The sequence below is a fragment of the Taurulus bubalis genome (assembly GCF_910589615.1).
Source record: "Taurulus bubalis genome assembly, chromosome: 4".
Taxonomy (NCBI): Eukaryota; Metazoa; Chordata; class Actinopteri; order Perciformes; family Cottidae; genus Taurulus; species Taurulus bubalis.
The window spans coordinates 33,800,822-33,815,915 of record NC_136592.1 but is presented as its reverse complement, the minus strand read 5'-3'; the positions used below and the strand labels follow the sequence as shown (position 1 = coordinate 33,815,915).

The 15,094-nt window shown below is 47.7% G+C and overlaps 1 protein-coding gene across 1 annotated transcript; it reads left to right on the top strand.

Moving 5' to 3' along the window:
- Positions 1–1,849: 1,849 nt before the first annotated feature.
- On the top strand, positions 1,850–14,567 carry wdr43 (WD repeat domain 43; the record flags this gene model as incomplete). The annotated part of the gene is made up of 18 exons (XM_079216618.1): positions 1,850–2,056; positions 2,926–3,060; positions 3,180–3,301; positions 6,033–6,153; positions 6,269–6,387; positions 6,491–6,593; positions 6,777–6,841; positions 7,105–7,264; positions 8,156–8,242; positions 8,339–8,464; positions 9,456–9,602; positions 9,732–9,818; positions 9,918–9,949; positions 10,066–10,129; positions 10,625–10,738; positions 12,168–12,237; positions 13,447–13,505; positions 13,590–14,567. The coding sequence occupies 18 exons, from the start codon at positions 1,850–1,852 to the stop codon at positions 13,725–13,727; spliced, it is 1,956 nt and encodes a 651-aa protein (XP_079072744.1). The 3' UTR covers positions 13,728–14,567.
- Between the last annotated feature and the right edge of the window lie 527 nt (positions 14,568–15,094).

The window sequence follows — 15,094 nt, the reverse complement described above, 5'->3', positions numbered from 1 at the left end:
GTCTACCAGCAGAGGGAGACATCGCATCGATTCTTTTTATTTATTTTTCAGCATTGCAGTGTGAAGTTCAACCCTTCCTTTATATAAACTCTTTGGACTCTCATGGCTATTGTCATTACTTCTAGGAACTGGAAACGCATGTGTTTTAGAGACTCGGCATACTTTGCACACTGACATGTTAAAGGTCCGCAACAGTTTTGCGACTTCATGAAAAAACAGTAGAGAAGTGTGTTAGTTGATGCGTTCAAGTGCTCTTACAAAAAAAGTAAAGAAAGTTGATCTGCTAAAGTGAACCAAAATCAAGTTGAAGTGAAATGCTTGAGTGCGTGTTCTGAGAGATAAAGAAAGAAAGAACTACAAAGAGCACCGAGATGAGGTGACGGTGCAGACTGAGGAGAAGCAGCGGCTGACCTTCATAGCCAGGTGATGCATTCAACATCTGATATTCACTGTAAGGATGCAGCTTGTTGTGGAAGCAGCCGACACCTATAACCACCAGTATTTTGATAGATAGTCATGACAAACGGCAGTGATTAGCCACCAGGGAATTAATCAGTTTCACATCATCACACATAATACGCACCTGATAATCACTGTATTTTAAGTTACACGGTTTGATTCTTGGAATAGAATATTAGATATCTACGTGCTGAGGAGGATGACACCAAGTTGCGTCTCTTGATTTACTCCTCACATCCTCACTAACTTGATGTCTGATTAAAGTCTTCCTGGCCACCAAGCGACCTGCATGTAATGCTACAGATGAAAGGAACAAGAGGGCTGAACCTTGTCCATACTGTGTAGCAAAGCACACAGTATGAACACACACACACACACACACACACACACACACACACACACACACACACAATACGGATTTGAAATGTGTGGAAGTGAGGCATGAGCTTCTGCATTTAAGTTAGGAATCGGCATGTGTGGGTTGATCATTGTCATTCCTCTGGGACGGAGGCGGAGGCGTGTGGAGTGATTAAAACGAGCCGGGAGGGACTGGAGGTACCGTGAGTGATGGGAAGGAATTAGCTGCATCCAATAGGGAAAAGCCTGCAGTGAATACTGTTGTCATGGTACACAGTTTCAATACTTTGTGAGAGGAGGCAACACAAATAAACTAGGAAGACTGATGAAAGATTAAATCTTTCAAATAATGCTCGAACATTTTAAGTAAGTAAGAACTGAATAAGTTGTTGTTGTTTAGTAAAGTATGAGAAGCATGTTGTCCCCTTTCTAGTCCATCTGAACTATCTATCTAATGAGGGCAAAAAGGCAGCAAAAATATGTGTGTATATATATATATATATATATATATATATATATATATATATATATATATATATATTAATATATATATATATGTATATATATATATATTAATTTGTATATATTAATATGTATGAGTATATATTAATATATTTATGTATAGATAATATTTTTAAGTGTGTGCATATATATATATATATATATATATATTAATTTACATATATTAATGTATTTAATGTATTGTTTATATTAATATATGTATGTGTATATATTAATATATGTATGTACATATATAATATGTTTAAGTGTGTGTGTGTGTGTGTGTGTGTGTGTGTGTGTGTGTGTGTGTGAGTGTGTGTGTGTGTGTGTGTGTGTGTGTATATAATGAATGAATGAATGAATTGATTAATAAACAAATAGTTCCGTCTTTGACGAGGACCCCTGAAGGCAGCACGAGTCTGCCTTCAGGGGGCGGGGCTCTCGCGCGCTCTCTCGCGCGCATGTCCTCTCGGGGCCACACGTGGTCGCTCTGCTGTGAACCACGCACGCAGACGCAAGCAGCGGCTCAGAAATGGCGGCCGACACTGGCAGCGCGTCGCTGCAGCTACCATGCGTCTTCTCCCCGACATCCCGCCAGTACCTGGCGCTGTGCTCCCAGGACGGCAGACTCCGCATCTGGAACACAGACAGTAAAACACTTCATCAAGAATACGTGCCTTCAGCCCATTTGAGTGCCACTTGTATCTGCATCACCTGGGGACCATGCCGGACAGTCAAGGTACGTGAGGCTGCGTGAGCGAGGCCCGAGCAGAGCTGCCCGTGAGCGGGTCCCCCCGGCAGAGCGCCGCGGAAGACAGAACCGTGTCCCCGGTCCTCAAAGGACACGACACGGGACGCGGGAGCCCGTCGGCCGCGCGGCACCGCGGACGCTTTCTCGTGTCCGACTCTGGGTTTAGTAAGGTAGCCACGTTAGCAGCTAGCTAGCTAGCTAGCTTGAACAGCTGCGCAGGACGCACATGTTGGCCCCGCATGGTGGTGAGCAGAACACGGACAGCGGGTCCGTTCAGCCGGTCACCGTGGACCCGCCGTGAGGAACACGCGCGGCGGCCACGCGGACCCGCACGATGCGCCCCGCGCTGCGTTCAGGCCGCTAGCGCTGCGAATAAAGTCGTTATTCAAAGTTAGCTTTAGCCCACCGGAGCTCCAGCAGCGTGCGCCACCATGACACGTCTGTGGCGAGCAGGGAAAAGTTTTACCTTCATGTCTGCAAGAAAAAGTCTGTTGCGTTTGTTTTCAACCCGGAATCGTAATTATGCTTATTAACACCGTGTGAATCTGTGATTATTGTCCTGGAGATTAAAATAATAATGTTTTTACTACGTCCACAGCTTATCAGTAGGTTGTTGAGCAAGATCTTTATTTAAATGTCAATTGGGAGCAGTGATTTAAATACAGCATGTGGTTATTATGTTTAGGTATGAAGGTCATTAGTGTAATAAACTGATTTTTCAATAGAATCAGCTTTATTGGCCATGTGTGTTTACACGTACATGGAGTTTGACTCGATTAGCTCTTTGTACATATATGCATGTTATATACCAGAAGCAAAGAAAGGCGTGAACCCTACTTGTCTCGTGTGCTTTTCAGGAGGGACCCCAGAGGAAGAAGAGGAAATCGGTGGCGGGGCAGGCGGAGGAGAAGGCCGACCTGCTGGCGATGGGCACGGCGGCGGGCAGCGTCCTCATTTACAGCACGGCGAAGGGAGCCCTGCACTGCACCCTGGTGAGTCCGGCCCGACGCCCGCACCCCGGCCTGTGTTCATGTCACACACTCGTATGTAAGAGTGGAAGACCGAGTGGGTAGCTTAGCACCGCTAACGACCGATTTCCCCTCTCTGCCAGGATGGAGGCCACAGCGGAGCGGTGAACTGTGTCCAGTGGCACCCTGAAGACAGTTTATTATACAGCGGCTCAGACGATACGAACATCGTAGAGTGGGACCTGCAGACGGGCAAGGCCAGGAGGTCAGTGTCTAGTCACATGACAGTTCTGTTATCAGTCAACAGCACAAATCCCATGCAATCTGATCTTTTCAGATCAATATGTGATCCTAAATCAGATGCAGGATGTGTTATTGTATTGGGACCCCAGTCTGAAGTCACACCGGGATTCGTGCAACCGTTACCTCGAAGTACATGGCGCTCGTCCCAACTCTGCGCTGGTGGGAGTCCATCCATCCGCGTCTCAATCCCACCACTTTGACTCACCTGTGCACCTCCGACAGGCGGAGCAGCAGCTTTGCAGCGCGGCTGTAGCCGAGAGGAAAGAATGAACGAGTTCCTCCTGATCCGAAATACATTTACTATAGTGAATCACATTGTGATGTTTAAGATCTAAATGGGACGCTGTTGCATGTGAAAGGGAAAAGAGCATGTATGTGTTTTCAGTTCATCCCTCTTTAAAAGTGTCCTCTGTTATTGAGAACGTATAACGCCTCCGTGACGTTGTTATAATGTTCTGTTGGACCAAAACAACACCTGAACAACGTTGTTACAGAACGTGTGTTTTTAATCTGGAATGAGCTCAGCCAGTCTGGACAGGGACTCAGAACACACGCTTTCCTTTTGGCTGTTTTCTAGAATGAACATAATTAGTGACGGTGCCTTGCTGCCGGTGACGTTTGTCATTGAGCTCCTCGGTGACCGAACTGCTGCTCGTTACACGGCCAGCTGGGGTGAAAGGAAACATTTTGACAGGAGCACATTTCTTATGAACTGTCCTCTTACGACACACTCTAGGTAAAACTCTGTCGACTAGATTCAGTGAAATTCTTGGCACGGACTCATTTGGACATTTCTGCCCGTGTGCCATCTTAACATTAGACGCACAGATTTATATCGTGCGTTCAACGTATTAAATGTTCACACATCATTTTAGTCCCAGCTAAGCCTGTTGCAAAAGCTCCTTTTCCAACTCGATTGTGACGTTTCCCTGAACCTTTCCCACGTGCAACATCTCTGAACGAACTGACCCTGGCGGCTCTGACCCTAACGTACGACCCGGTAGATCATCCGCCTCCTGCTGACCGAGTCCGGCCGATCCAACGCCTTCAGTCTGGGGATCATGTGTTTACTGGTCTGCTCACTCATAAAAGGGGTGGCCTTTTTATTTCTTTTTCACTTCTCGAAAATAATACGTTTCATAATCTTTTGAGGGCATTAATGGGCTGCTCCTAATAGTAAACGCCATAATGATGGAGAAACCCTGAACTTCCATGTCTGGAGCTGCTTTTGGGTGAAGCTTAAGGAAACGCAGAGGTCCACCTCTTCATCCCAAACACAATGAACAGAAACTTAACAGCAGTTTTCTTTTTCAATACAAAGCATCTCTGCTGACTTCACTTCCTGTCAGTGTGAGCATTAATTTAAACCACCGGCTGTGTTTCACTGCTCCCTCACATTCAGGTTCCAGTGTTTTTATGTGAAGCCAGTTGTCTTGTTTGAAGTCGTGTAATAAAACAAAGCATCTCTGTATTCTATTCACCCCGAGGGAAATTAAATCATCCGGTAACGTAGAAAACGAAAACACCGATGCACGCAGGAACAATCAATGCACCCTAATGAAATAAAATAAAATAAAACGGCAGTGAAACGATGGTCCAACCCGAAGAAGTACAACACGGTTGATTTGGTCTAATCTGACGCCATCGTCCATCTGTCGAATAGAAATGGCATCTGTTTGTGCACAGCCAGCTCAAACGGGACCGACATGAACGTCTGATCCAGTTCACGTGATCATGACGGCCATCGAGGCGTTACAACCAGGTCCTGTCTTTCACCCGCGGTCAGATGAGGAAACGCTGCAGTTAAGTTGAAAAACGCACCGTCATATATATTTTGCCTATTCAATGACATATGAGGAAAAACATTCTATTTTTATATCAAAATTCAACTTTTCTTCCTGCGAGACGCAATGTGAGCTCGTAGAGAAGCTGCCGTCTGTTTCACGGGGACAAAAGACGGGATCCTTCCACCATTAGTGGAAACTACGAAGCAGTGAACCCCGTTGTCAAAGTCGCAAACTTACTTTTAAGCAAATCTGCTCAGAGGTTCAGTGTGCAGGAAAAACACATCGCAGGGTCTGTTTAGTTCTGAGACAAAGGAAATAACAGAGGGGCTGATTCTGCAGAACGGAGTGCCACGAGTTGTTGATGGAGTTAACTTCATCTTCCTCACAGGGATATCTGTTTGGATAAAAGTGTAAAAACAAAAATGTCTTTTATGGCTATGAATAACTACCAACCTTTTCCCCGGTGCTCCCTCCGCTTTCCTCGCCGCTGTAAACGCTCCGTCTTTCATTCTGTCCGACCGGCGCCTGTCCTCGCAGAGAGCAAAGTGGTTTTTGGTTTAAGAGCCCCCCCCCCCCCCCCCCCCCCCCCCCTCTCAGCCTCTCCTCGTGTAGAAACACCACCGGTAATTTGAAAGACCCGGAATGGCGCTCTGCCGGCATGCGTTTAGCGTCTCCGTGTTTCACCAGAGCACCGGTTGCTCTGGTGATTTGGTGCCGGGGTGCGTTGCTCATCTCTTACTGCGGTTAGCTGGAGCGCAGTGCTAAGCAGTCGCTTCAATCTAAAAGCTGTGATAAAGAGCTACTTGGAGAACAACGCCGCTTCTCCCGATCGGTTTGATCGGCGGCGGCGGAAGAAGAAATGTAATCCATGAACGTGCAGCTAGAAGACTGTCTGTTTTCCTGCAGCAAGTGGAAGGCGGACCGCGCGGCGGTGACCAGTCTGTGCGTGAGCCCTGACGGCAAGCTGCTGCTGTCCGCCGGTCAGATCATCAAGATGTGGGACTTGGACACCAAGGAGGTTTACAGGGTGAGTGCCAGCAGAGTTCGGTTGATATTTGGGGTTTTGTTAGACCGCGGCACGCTGGGAGCCGGGCTCGGTTCAACCACAGGTCTGATGTCCGTTCTGTCCTCCCTGTCTGCAGAAGTTCACGGGTCACTCCACGGCCGTGACGACCCTGCGCTTTGCCACCACGCGGCCTCCCGACAGCAACGGCCTTTACTTCCTGTCCGGTGCCGCACACGATCGGCTGCTCAGTGTCTGGTGAGTGCTCGCTCCTCCTCCTCCTCGTTGGCGGTGACGTCCTCGCCTGAAACGTACAGCTGCATATTTTTCCCGCCGCATGACAAAGCCGTCTCACCCGCAGGCAAGTACGAGAGGACGGAAAGGACAAGAACTCGGTGGTGTCCTTCACGCTGACGGATGAGCCGCGGCACGTCGACCTCGTTGCGTCCAACAGCAAAGAAGAGGTCAGCGGGGTCAAGTGTCCCATCATTACATTAATTTGACTGCCGTCTCCATGTATACGAGTTAAGCGCTCGCCGCTCTGCAGAAGCCTTCCTCCCTGTGGTGTCGTTCTGTCGGAGCTCGGCAGACATATTGGCTGTTTTATGAAACAGATTTACCTCATGCAAATGTTTGCTTTCACTCAGGCGGTGAGGCTGGCGGTGGTGTGCAAGGATGGCCAGCTGCATCTCTTTGAGCACTTTTTAAACGGGTAAGCCCTTAAAACACTGTACAGGGCAGCACACGCAGAGTGAGGTCAAGCGTGTTGAAGGTCATGAAACCAAGGATTTGATTGAAGCAAAGCTGCTCTTCTGCTCCAGCAGCTGTATCGAGAGGCTGAAGGCCCTCATGGCTGAAAGTCATTTTGCATATGTGTTCCCTGTGTTGGCCCCCTGGTGGCCGTTGGGGGACGTTACACTGCTCACTTCTCGTCTGCAGTCATTCGTCACTAATCCCCCCCCTCCCACCCCCCAGGCCCTGTAAGAAGCCGCTGTCGCCCTCGTGCACGGTGCAGATGTCGGACACCAAAGACTCCCCGGTGCCGATCCCCCTGCTGGGCGCCGCCCTCAGGGCCGGGACGCGCACCGTGCTGCTGGGCTACGGCAACCACCTGCAGCCTGTGATGGAGAAAGTGGTGAGTCCACCAGTGCATGCTTGACGACGGCCATGTCAGAGTTCAGTTACTTTCTGGCTTCCAAATATCCCCTCCAGGTGCCTGAGTGGCATCCGCTTCCACCAAGCTAAGAAACATATGAGTATTGGGCTGAATTATAACCTTATTCTGATCTAGTGAAATGTAGTGTCATTCAGTCTACATCCAGTTTAAAGGAGATGTTTTCATGTCGATATGAAATGGATATTGGATGGCAAATGAAGTTGTTTAACTTCCTGACACCAGCTCTAAGCGGCTGATAATGCATCAGTAAAGCTACTGATGCCAAGAGTTATCTTTTAATCAAAGCAAGCAACATTTAAATCTAGTTATTTATTTCCCAATCACTTGAACTGTTATGTGAAATCACTTTTGTAGTGTGCACACGAAGAGACAAGCTTAGCTTTTAAATTCATTAATATGAGATGCATGTTGTCATTGTAAATCTCGGAAGGCGGACTTTAGTTGCTTTTTCTGTATTTTTACACACACACACACACACACACACACATATATACATACACACACACACACACGGCTATTGAGTATCCATCCTGAACGTTGACGGTGTTCTTGGTCTCTACAAGCAGCAGGACAAACAAATCCTCCTGCATGTTCCAGTCAGAACCAAACTGCTGTGACTAGTATTTCACATGTTGTGTACTAATACAGGAATACTGCATGTAATACTGCATGGAATACTGCATGGAATACTGCATGCTTTACATCATAGCTCATGAGCCCTTTTTGTTTTTACAAGGTAATACTCTGCTGATTGTTGCTCAGTGAATTATGAACACGGTCAATGATGACATTTATCAGCCTTGTTGGCCAGACTCTTGATTTACCCACAATGCTCTCCTGTCCGTGCAGGAGATCAACACGGCAGAGAGACACGTGTGTTTGACCCGGGACGTCCAGACCAGCTTGGCCCTTTCCATGGAGACCGCCGTCTCCAAGGTAACGCTCGCATCAGTCGAGGAGACCGCCGGGCATGTCGGAGAACATGAAAACCTGAGATTATTATAATAATTATAATATCTTTTTGCGTTCCAGGTGAAAACCCCCATTGTCAACGCCAAGAGCAGAGTGCTGGTCCCAGGGCTTCCTGGCCACCAAGCCCCCGTGAAGGGAAGCGCTCAGGGACCCGAGAAGAGGAAAAAAGACACGGACACCAAAGAGGTGGGGTCAGGGTCTGAGGCTCGATGAAGACCACCAGACGGGCTTCTTTCTGTGATCACATGGGTTCATGTTCAGGACGTGTAATGAGCAGAACCCTCTGAACGCTAGTTTGCTGAAGTCACATTTTACTTCCCGTGACTTTGTTCCTCACCGGCAGCGCCTCGATGGAAACGGCACCATCGACTCAAAGTAGAGAATGTGTCTCTCGCCCAGTACAACTGAGCTACAATGACTTGATTAGTAGAAAACAACAAAAGCACATCTTTGATAATTCACTTTACAACATAATCTATATATTATACATTTCTCCCGGTGTCAGTGTTACCAATGTTGGGATTAAAAGAGGCTCCACATGTTTTATATTGGAACATTTCCATATGTCAGCCTGTCCTCTCTGCACGGTTAGCAGTTCAGTTGGAACGATTCATTTGGGGGCAAAGATGAAAGAAAATGTAGAATATTCAATTCCCTTTTGAAACCAAATCCAAAAATTGGACGTTAATAAATCATAAGGAGAGGGAAAAAATCTGCCACAGTTTTTATGAAAACCACGTTTCCATGTTACTTGGGTCTTTGTCAGAATGGAGGCGTTTCTGTTTGCCGCTGTTCTAACAACCTTCCACCCTCATGGCTGCCTTCAACAGCTCTATCCATCAGTCTAGTTTTATGTGGAGATCCTTTTGGGGTTGGGAGTCGCCATTTTCTTTTTGTGGTGTTTTATGATATTCATCCCTGCGGCCCGGTAGATGTTCCTGATGGACGACCAGAAGCTGCAACGCGTGCATGAGTTCACTCTTCTTGCAGGGGGACATTAATTAGCTCAACCATCAGGTTTACATTGACAACATGCACACGGAAATAACTGGTCTGCATGAGAAGGCGTGTGGCCTGTTCATATCAGTTCTGTGGTGTCGGTGTTAAACCCGGTGGACACGTCCCATGTGACCACACGCCCCTCCCCCGCTGACGTCACGCCTCTGCTCTCCTGTAGATGTCGATAGCGGAGCGGCTCGGGGAAATCGATCTGTCCACGGTCTCCAGCAAGGGGGCCCCTAAAGGGACGGCCTCTTTACAGACGGACAACTTCGCGGTGCTGCTGGTGCAGGGCCTGGAGAGCAGCGACGCCAACATCCTCAACGTGAGTGTCCCTCCGCCGGGAGTCTGAGCTCCCAAAAAGTGACTTCACTGCTTTTGTTTTGCCCAAAGAGTCTGTTCACTTGCATTCACAATGAAGGAAGTTATAACGGCTTGTTTCTTTCTCCTACAGAAAGTTTTCCAGACTCGTAAAGAGATGGTGATAAAGAAAACGGTTGCTCGGTTACCCCTCCCTGCTGTTTTACCGTTGGTGGAGGAGGTGAGTGGATTTTCCTGCTTATCCCTCCGTGTGTTCCTCAGTGAAGTTGTGTTAACTGCAGTGTTTTCTTTGTCTAATCATCCCTTTCATCTCCTGTAGATCACAAAGAGGCTCCAGGGGCATCCTTTCACGTAAGTAAACTTGACGGATCAGCTGAGCATTCAATTGACTTCCGTTGTCCGTTTAACTTTCCATTACATGAAAGCGTCACGTGTCAGTCAGTCATACTCTTCGTTCCTTCCTGCAGGGCCGTTTTGATGGTGCGGTGGCTCAAGGCCGTGCTCATGCACCACACATCATACCTGGCATCGGTGAGTCCGCATCACCAACACCCGCCTTGTGTTGGGACGCCTCCCGCTGAGCTAACACACGGCAGCCTTCTCTGCACATCCATGTTTAATCTCTTTAGATTACCAGTTGCCTCCGAGCGTCTGCCCGTTTAGAAATATCTCCATAGCAGCAGCTGGATATCATTGAGCGGGCATGTCTATGGGCATGTCTATGGGCATGTCTATGGGCATGTCTATGGGCATGTCTATGGGCATGTCTATGGGCATGTCACTGTTGCACCTTTAACCACAGCATCCCCTAACCTGTAATGTCACACAAGGGAACAGCGCAGCCGTTTGCTTTGCCGTTGACCTTCTATGAGCCGTTGTCCTCCACTCCCAGTCTACTTCATACATTACCAGATCGTTAGTTAAGCAGAGGTCGGCTCGTCGAGTGCCGGCTTGTTTGTTTGAAATGTTGAAATGTTAATACTTTTTTATTTACCTCCAATCGATCCATCTGTGTTTCCCCAACAGCTGCCAGACCTGGTTACCCAGCTGGGAGTGCTTTACCACATGATTGAGAGCAGAGTGAAGATGTTCCACAAGCTGACGAAGCTGCACGGGAAACTGTACCTGCTGATGACTCAGGTAGGTGTAGAACTGTCCCTGCTGATGACTCAGGTAGGTGTAGAACTGTCCCTGCTGATGACTCAGGTAGGTGTAGAACTGTCCCTGCTGATGACTCAGGTAGGTGTAGAACTGTCCCTGCTGATGACTCAGGTAGGTGTAGAACTGTCCCTGCTGATGACTCAGGTAGGTGTAGAACTGTCCCTGCTGATGACTCGGGGGGCCCCAAAAGTGTAAAACGGTTCCAAATGTCACTTGTTTGCTGAGAGGATTCTCACATTTGAGATCACGATTGGTAAGGGACGTTAATGTTCATCATACATTTAAAGAGCAGCCTACATTTTCAAAGCTAATCTTGAGAAACTGAGTAAGCTAGCGCTTAAGAATGACGTAACCAACAAACCAAACCAGTGTTCCCAACTCTCTCAATGGAAACCGCCATCACCTCTGGCTCCACCATGGAAGAAGCCAAGTCGCCCTGCAGAGCTACCGCCCAAAATATATCACATCGTCACCTTCCTAAAATAATGGCCCATGTCATTTTTTCGGAAACACAATAAACTATAACGTAATCTAGTGCACACGCTGCCTGTAGACTGACAACAGGCTGACATTACAGTAATGGTCACATTATGTCATGATTACTAATATTATGTTGGTGTGAGATTTTCATTGACAAAAATGCTAACTAACTTTCTAGCTTAAATGCTAGCTTCAAATGCCATCTTAAAAAAGCTTGTAAAATGTCCTCAGTCACTGTAGACATGTTACACGACTATATGGGGTAGAATCACATGACCTGTTCCACTGAGGAGGAGGTTTCACCGGAGGTGATTTAGGCAAGAAAATCATTTGTCAAAAGATGATGTAAGACATTATTCTAGTAAGGTGACGACATTGAAGAAGCTGAGCAACCCTACCTTTTTTAAAAAGTTCCTTGTTCTCGATCCAAGCAGAAGGTTCTTGTACGTCGTTCCCAGGGGAAGTGTCAGTTAGGGAACCAGCACAGTCACCACTGCATCTCAATATCTGTGTTTGAGTCTGGAAGCCACAGTTTTAATGGAAAACCTTTCCATAAATCGTCCCGGTCTTAATTTGAGTGCAGAGAGCAGTTCGGTGCAACTCCGTAGCGACCCGGAGGTTGTGTGTGAGGTCAAAGGTCAAGCGTTCACTATAGATCCATTAAACAAACTACTGTAATTAACCCCACCTGCCCTGAGGGGGGTGGTGTCCACGTCCCATTATGTTTGACTAACTAACACCTCGACGAGCTGCACGGGGTTCATCTTAACTCGGCTCTGGTAAAAGACCCCATGCCCGTCTGTCCCTGGGACGTCTGTCCGTCTCCCAATCAATAATATATATAATATAATAATATATATATAATAATATATATAATCAAGAATATAAACTACTGGTCTCTAAAACGATTCTCCCCTTTCACCACTAGGTGGCGACAAGTGACAGCAGCAACACCGTTACAGCCGTTGACCACACAGCGAAGCTGGTGTATGAAGAAGGTGAGTGTTGTTCATGTTCACTTTCCCTAGTCTGTTTTCCCAGGAGCCATTTCTAGAAATAAAAAAGCCTTCCTCCTTGCTGGCGTCCCGGTTCCTGGGGGAACCCTCAAAACCTCACGCGGAATCGCAACCCGCCGACGGCTCTACTTTTGGCAAAGGAGCTTTGAGTTGAGCGACGGAAAAGACATGATCTCCTTCACAAGTTGTACATTTCAGACTCTTAAAGCACGCGGCGGGTCACAGCGGCGCCGCCGGCTTCTGATTGTGTTTTTGATTCGTTATCGCGTCCGGTCCACCGAGAGTCACCGGGGCGCCCCGCCGAGTCACCGGGGCGCCCCGCCGAGTCAGCCGCTCGGCGATGCACTGCACGCAAACATGACTCCTGTTGCCTGGCAACCTGACCGGCAGCGTTCTTTTGGTATTTTTTATAGCTGAACAAAACGATGCTCTGTTCACTCGTTTCTCATTACCGGACTGTATGAGGTGCTTTGTTGAAATAATTAAGCTGCGCTTTGGAGTTCCAACCCCTCTGAGTGGTCCGGGATGGGAGGTTCATCTGAGGGGCGCCGATGAGCCGCCGGCTGTTACGGCCCTGTGTGGACGCCGCTGGGCTTGTTGTGGCTCCGGCATGGGAAGGCCAGGAAGCTCAGCATGCACAGTAACTCTAATTGATCGGTTTGGGTAACATTCATTAAGCACTGATTAACCGTCCCGTGGCAGGAGCCGGTCCAGATTAGATTCGGCTCTGTAGAAACGTCACCGGGGGGTGATGGAGATAACGAGGCAACGCTCTCCTTTTACAGGAAAGCTAACCGGCTCTCACTTTGACCGCTTTGGTTCTCCACGGTGCATAAAAAGATATTCTTTGTGTTTTAAGACGTTCCTGTCACTAGTTGTTTTGATGATGAATTGTAAACTGCGTGTTCACCGGGTCATGATCCGTTTCATCACCGCCACACCGCCTTTCTATTCTTGATCATTTCCTCTGCCTCCTTTCCCTCGTCTGCGACCTCGCCCCAGAAGCAGATTTGCAGTTATGCCATGTCTTGTCATACTTTTCAATATCGATATCAAAGTCACGGCCTCGGCCAATCCCGTGGGCTCTCCTCCCTCCTGCTCCGCTTAGTCGCTATTGTTTTTTTTTTTTTGCTCCCTCACTGAAGTGGAAACGGTTTTCAAGATCTGTTTTTCCTCGTGTGCCCTCTACAGAATCATCTGATGAAGACGAGGCCTCCGGTGATGAAGGTCTCCCAGACGGTGATGACTCTGTAAGTCGGACGGGTCTCCAGACGTGTAACTTGGGGGCTGGATGACGTGGCCACCGACTAACTGTTTGTTGTGGTCCTTCTCAGAACTGGGAGGAGGAGGAGGAGGAGCCGGCGGTAGCGATGGAGGAAGAGGCGGATGAAGACGATCCAGACCGCAAAACAGATTCCAAAGCGAACGGAGAGGAAGACATGGAGCGCGGGAACGAGAGCGAAGAGGAGTGAAGACGAGCGGGGGAAAGGAATGCCGACCGCACGTAAAATGGACCTGAAAGAGTTATATATACTTTCATTTTATTTTCATGCTTTTGATTTTATTATCAGAACAAAGTATGGTTTTACAAAAAAGAGAAAAGGAAAAAATCCAGGGGACTCGTGGTGATAAAATCTGGCCAGCTGCAAAACACAGTTCAGCCACCGGGCGGTGCCCCCCCCCCCCCCCCCCGAGGAACGGAGGCAGCGTTCTGCGTGAAAACATTCTGCCGTCTCCTCCGGTCGGTCCCGTCTGCATCCCAGCTCCACAACATGACCCGTTTGCATAATACAAAGATGACTGAACTCATTTGGCGGCGTTCCAGTTTGCCTACGCTGCGGTGTGCATTCCACATGTTTTTCTTTTGTTATTATGTAGTAATAAATAATCAGAGTATATTGTTTAGGCTTAACCGTAGAAGAGGCGGCCCTCCGTCTGCCTGCGGTTTATTCTGAGACGACGCCGAAGGCCATCTGGAACGGCTGCAGACGCAGTGTGGAGTTGTGATGCAGCCGCCACACACACACACACACACACACACACACACACACACACCAGGTGTTTTGGTGACCATACATAATGTCTCTAAACAATGTAAATCTGTATGTACAGTGAAGTGTTTGTATGAGCTCTTCCCTCTACAGCCCCTCCCCCACACATGTTTGGGATTAAATGACCTCCTGTAAAGTCTCTTGAATGTTTGTTTTCTTTCTTTTTTGCCGCCTTCATCCTTTTTAACGGTCTTCTCTTGTTGTGCATTAATTCCTGACGCTGCCCTGGACCCGGTTATTCACCGGGGAGACAGGAACAATAGAAAATGTGAACTTTGCTTGAATAGTGGAATAAATGGGTTTTCAGAATGGCTTTCCGTGTCTGATGGAGAAGTAACGGCCCTCGCTGAATAAATAAAACTGAAGGGGCTTTTTAATCTCTGCAGGTCTCCTGCATGCATGGCAAGAGCCAAAGGGAAATCAAGGTCATGCATGTTTTTAAAAAGCAGCAGGAGATAAGAAAACAATTGTAATTTCATTGTGATGACATAGTGGGATGGTTTATTTTCCAAAAATATCAATCGATAAACTACCAGAAGTGTTCTAATAATTCAGTACATTAAATACCTGATAAAAGTACTTCCTCAATGTGAAAATCCAATATTGCCATAAAGGCAGTTCTGCTCTAGTTGATCGCAAAGGCCGATCGAACGGTGTGGGTCGTGTGTGATGCTCGTAAATTGTTTCCCAGGAGTGTTGTATGTATATACAGAGGGGGGGGTGAGAGGCCTGTACTTTTCATCATAGGTGCACCTCAACTGAGACAATGGGGGGAAAGAATCCAGGAA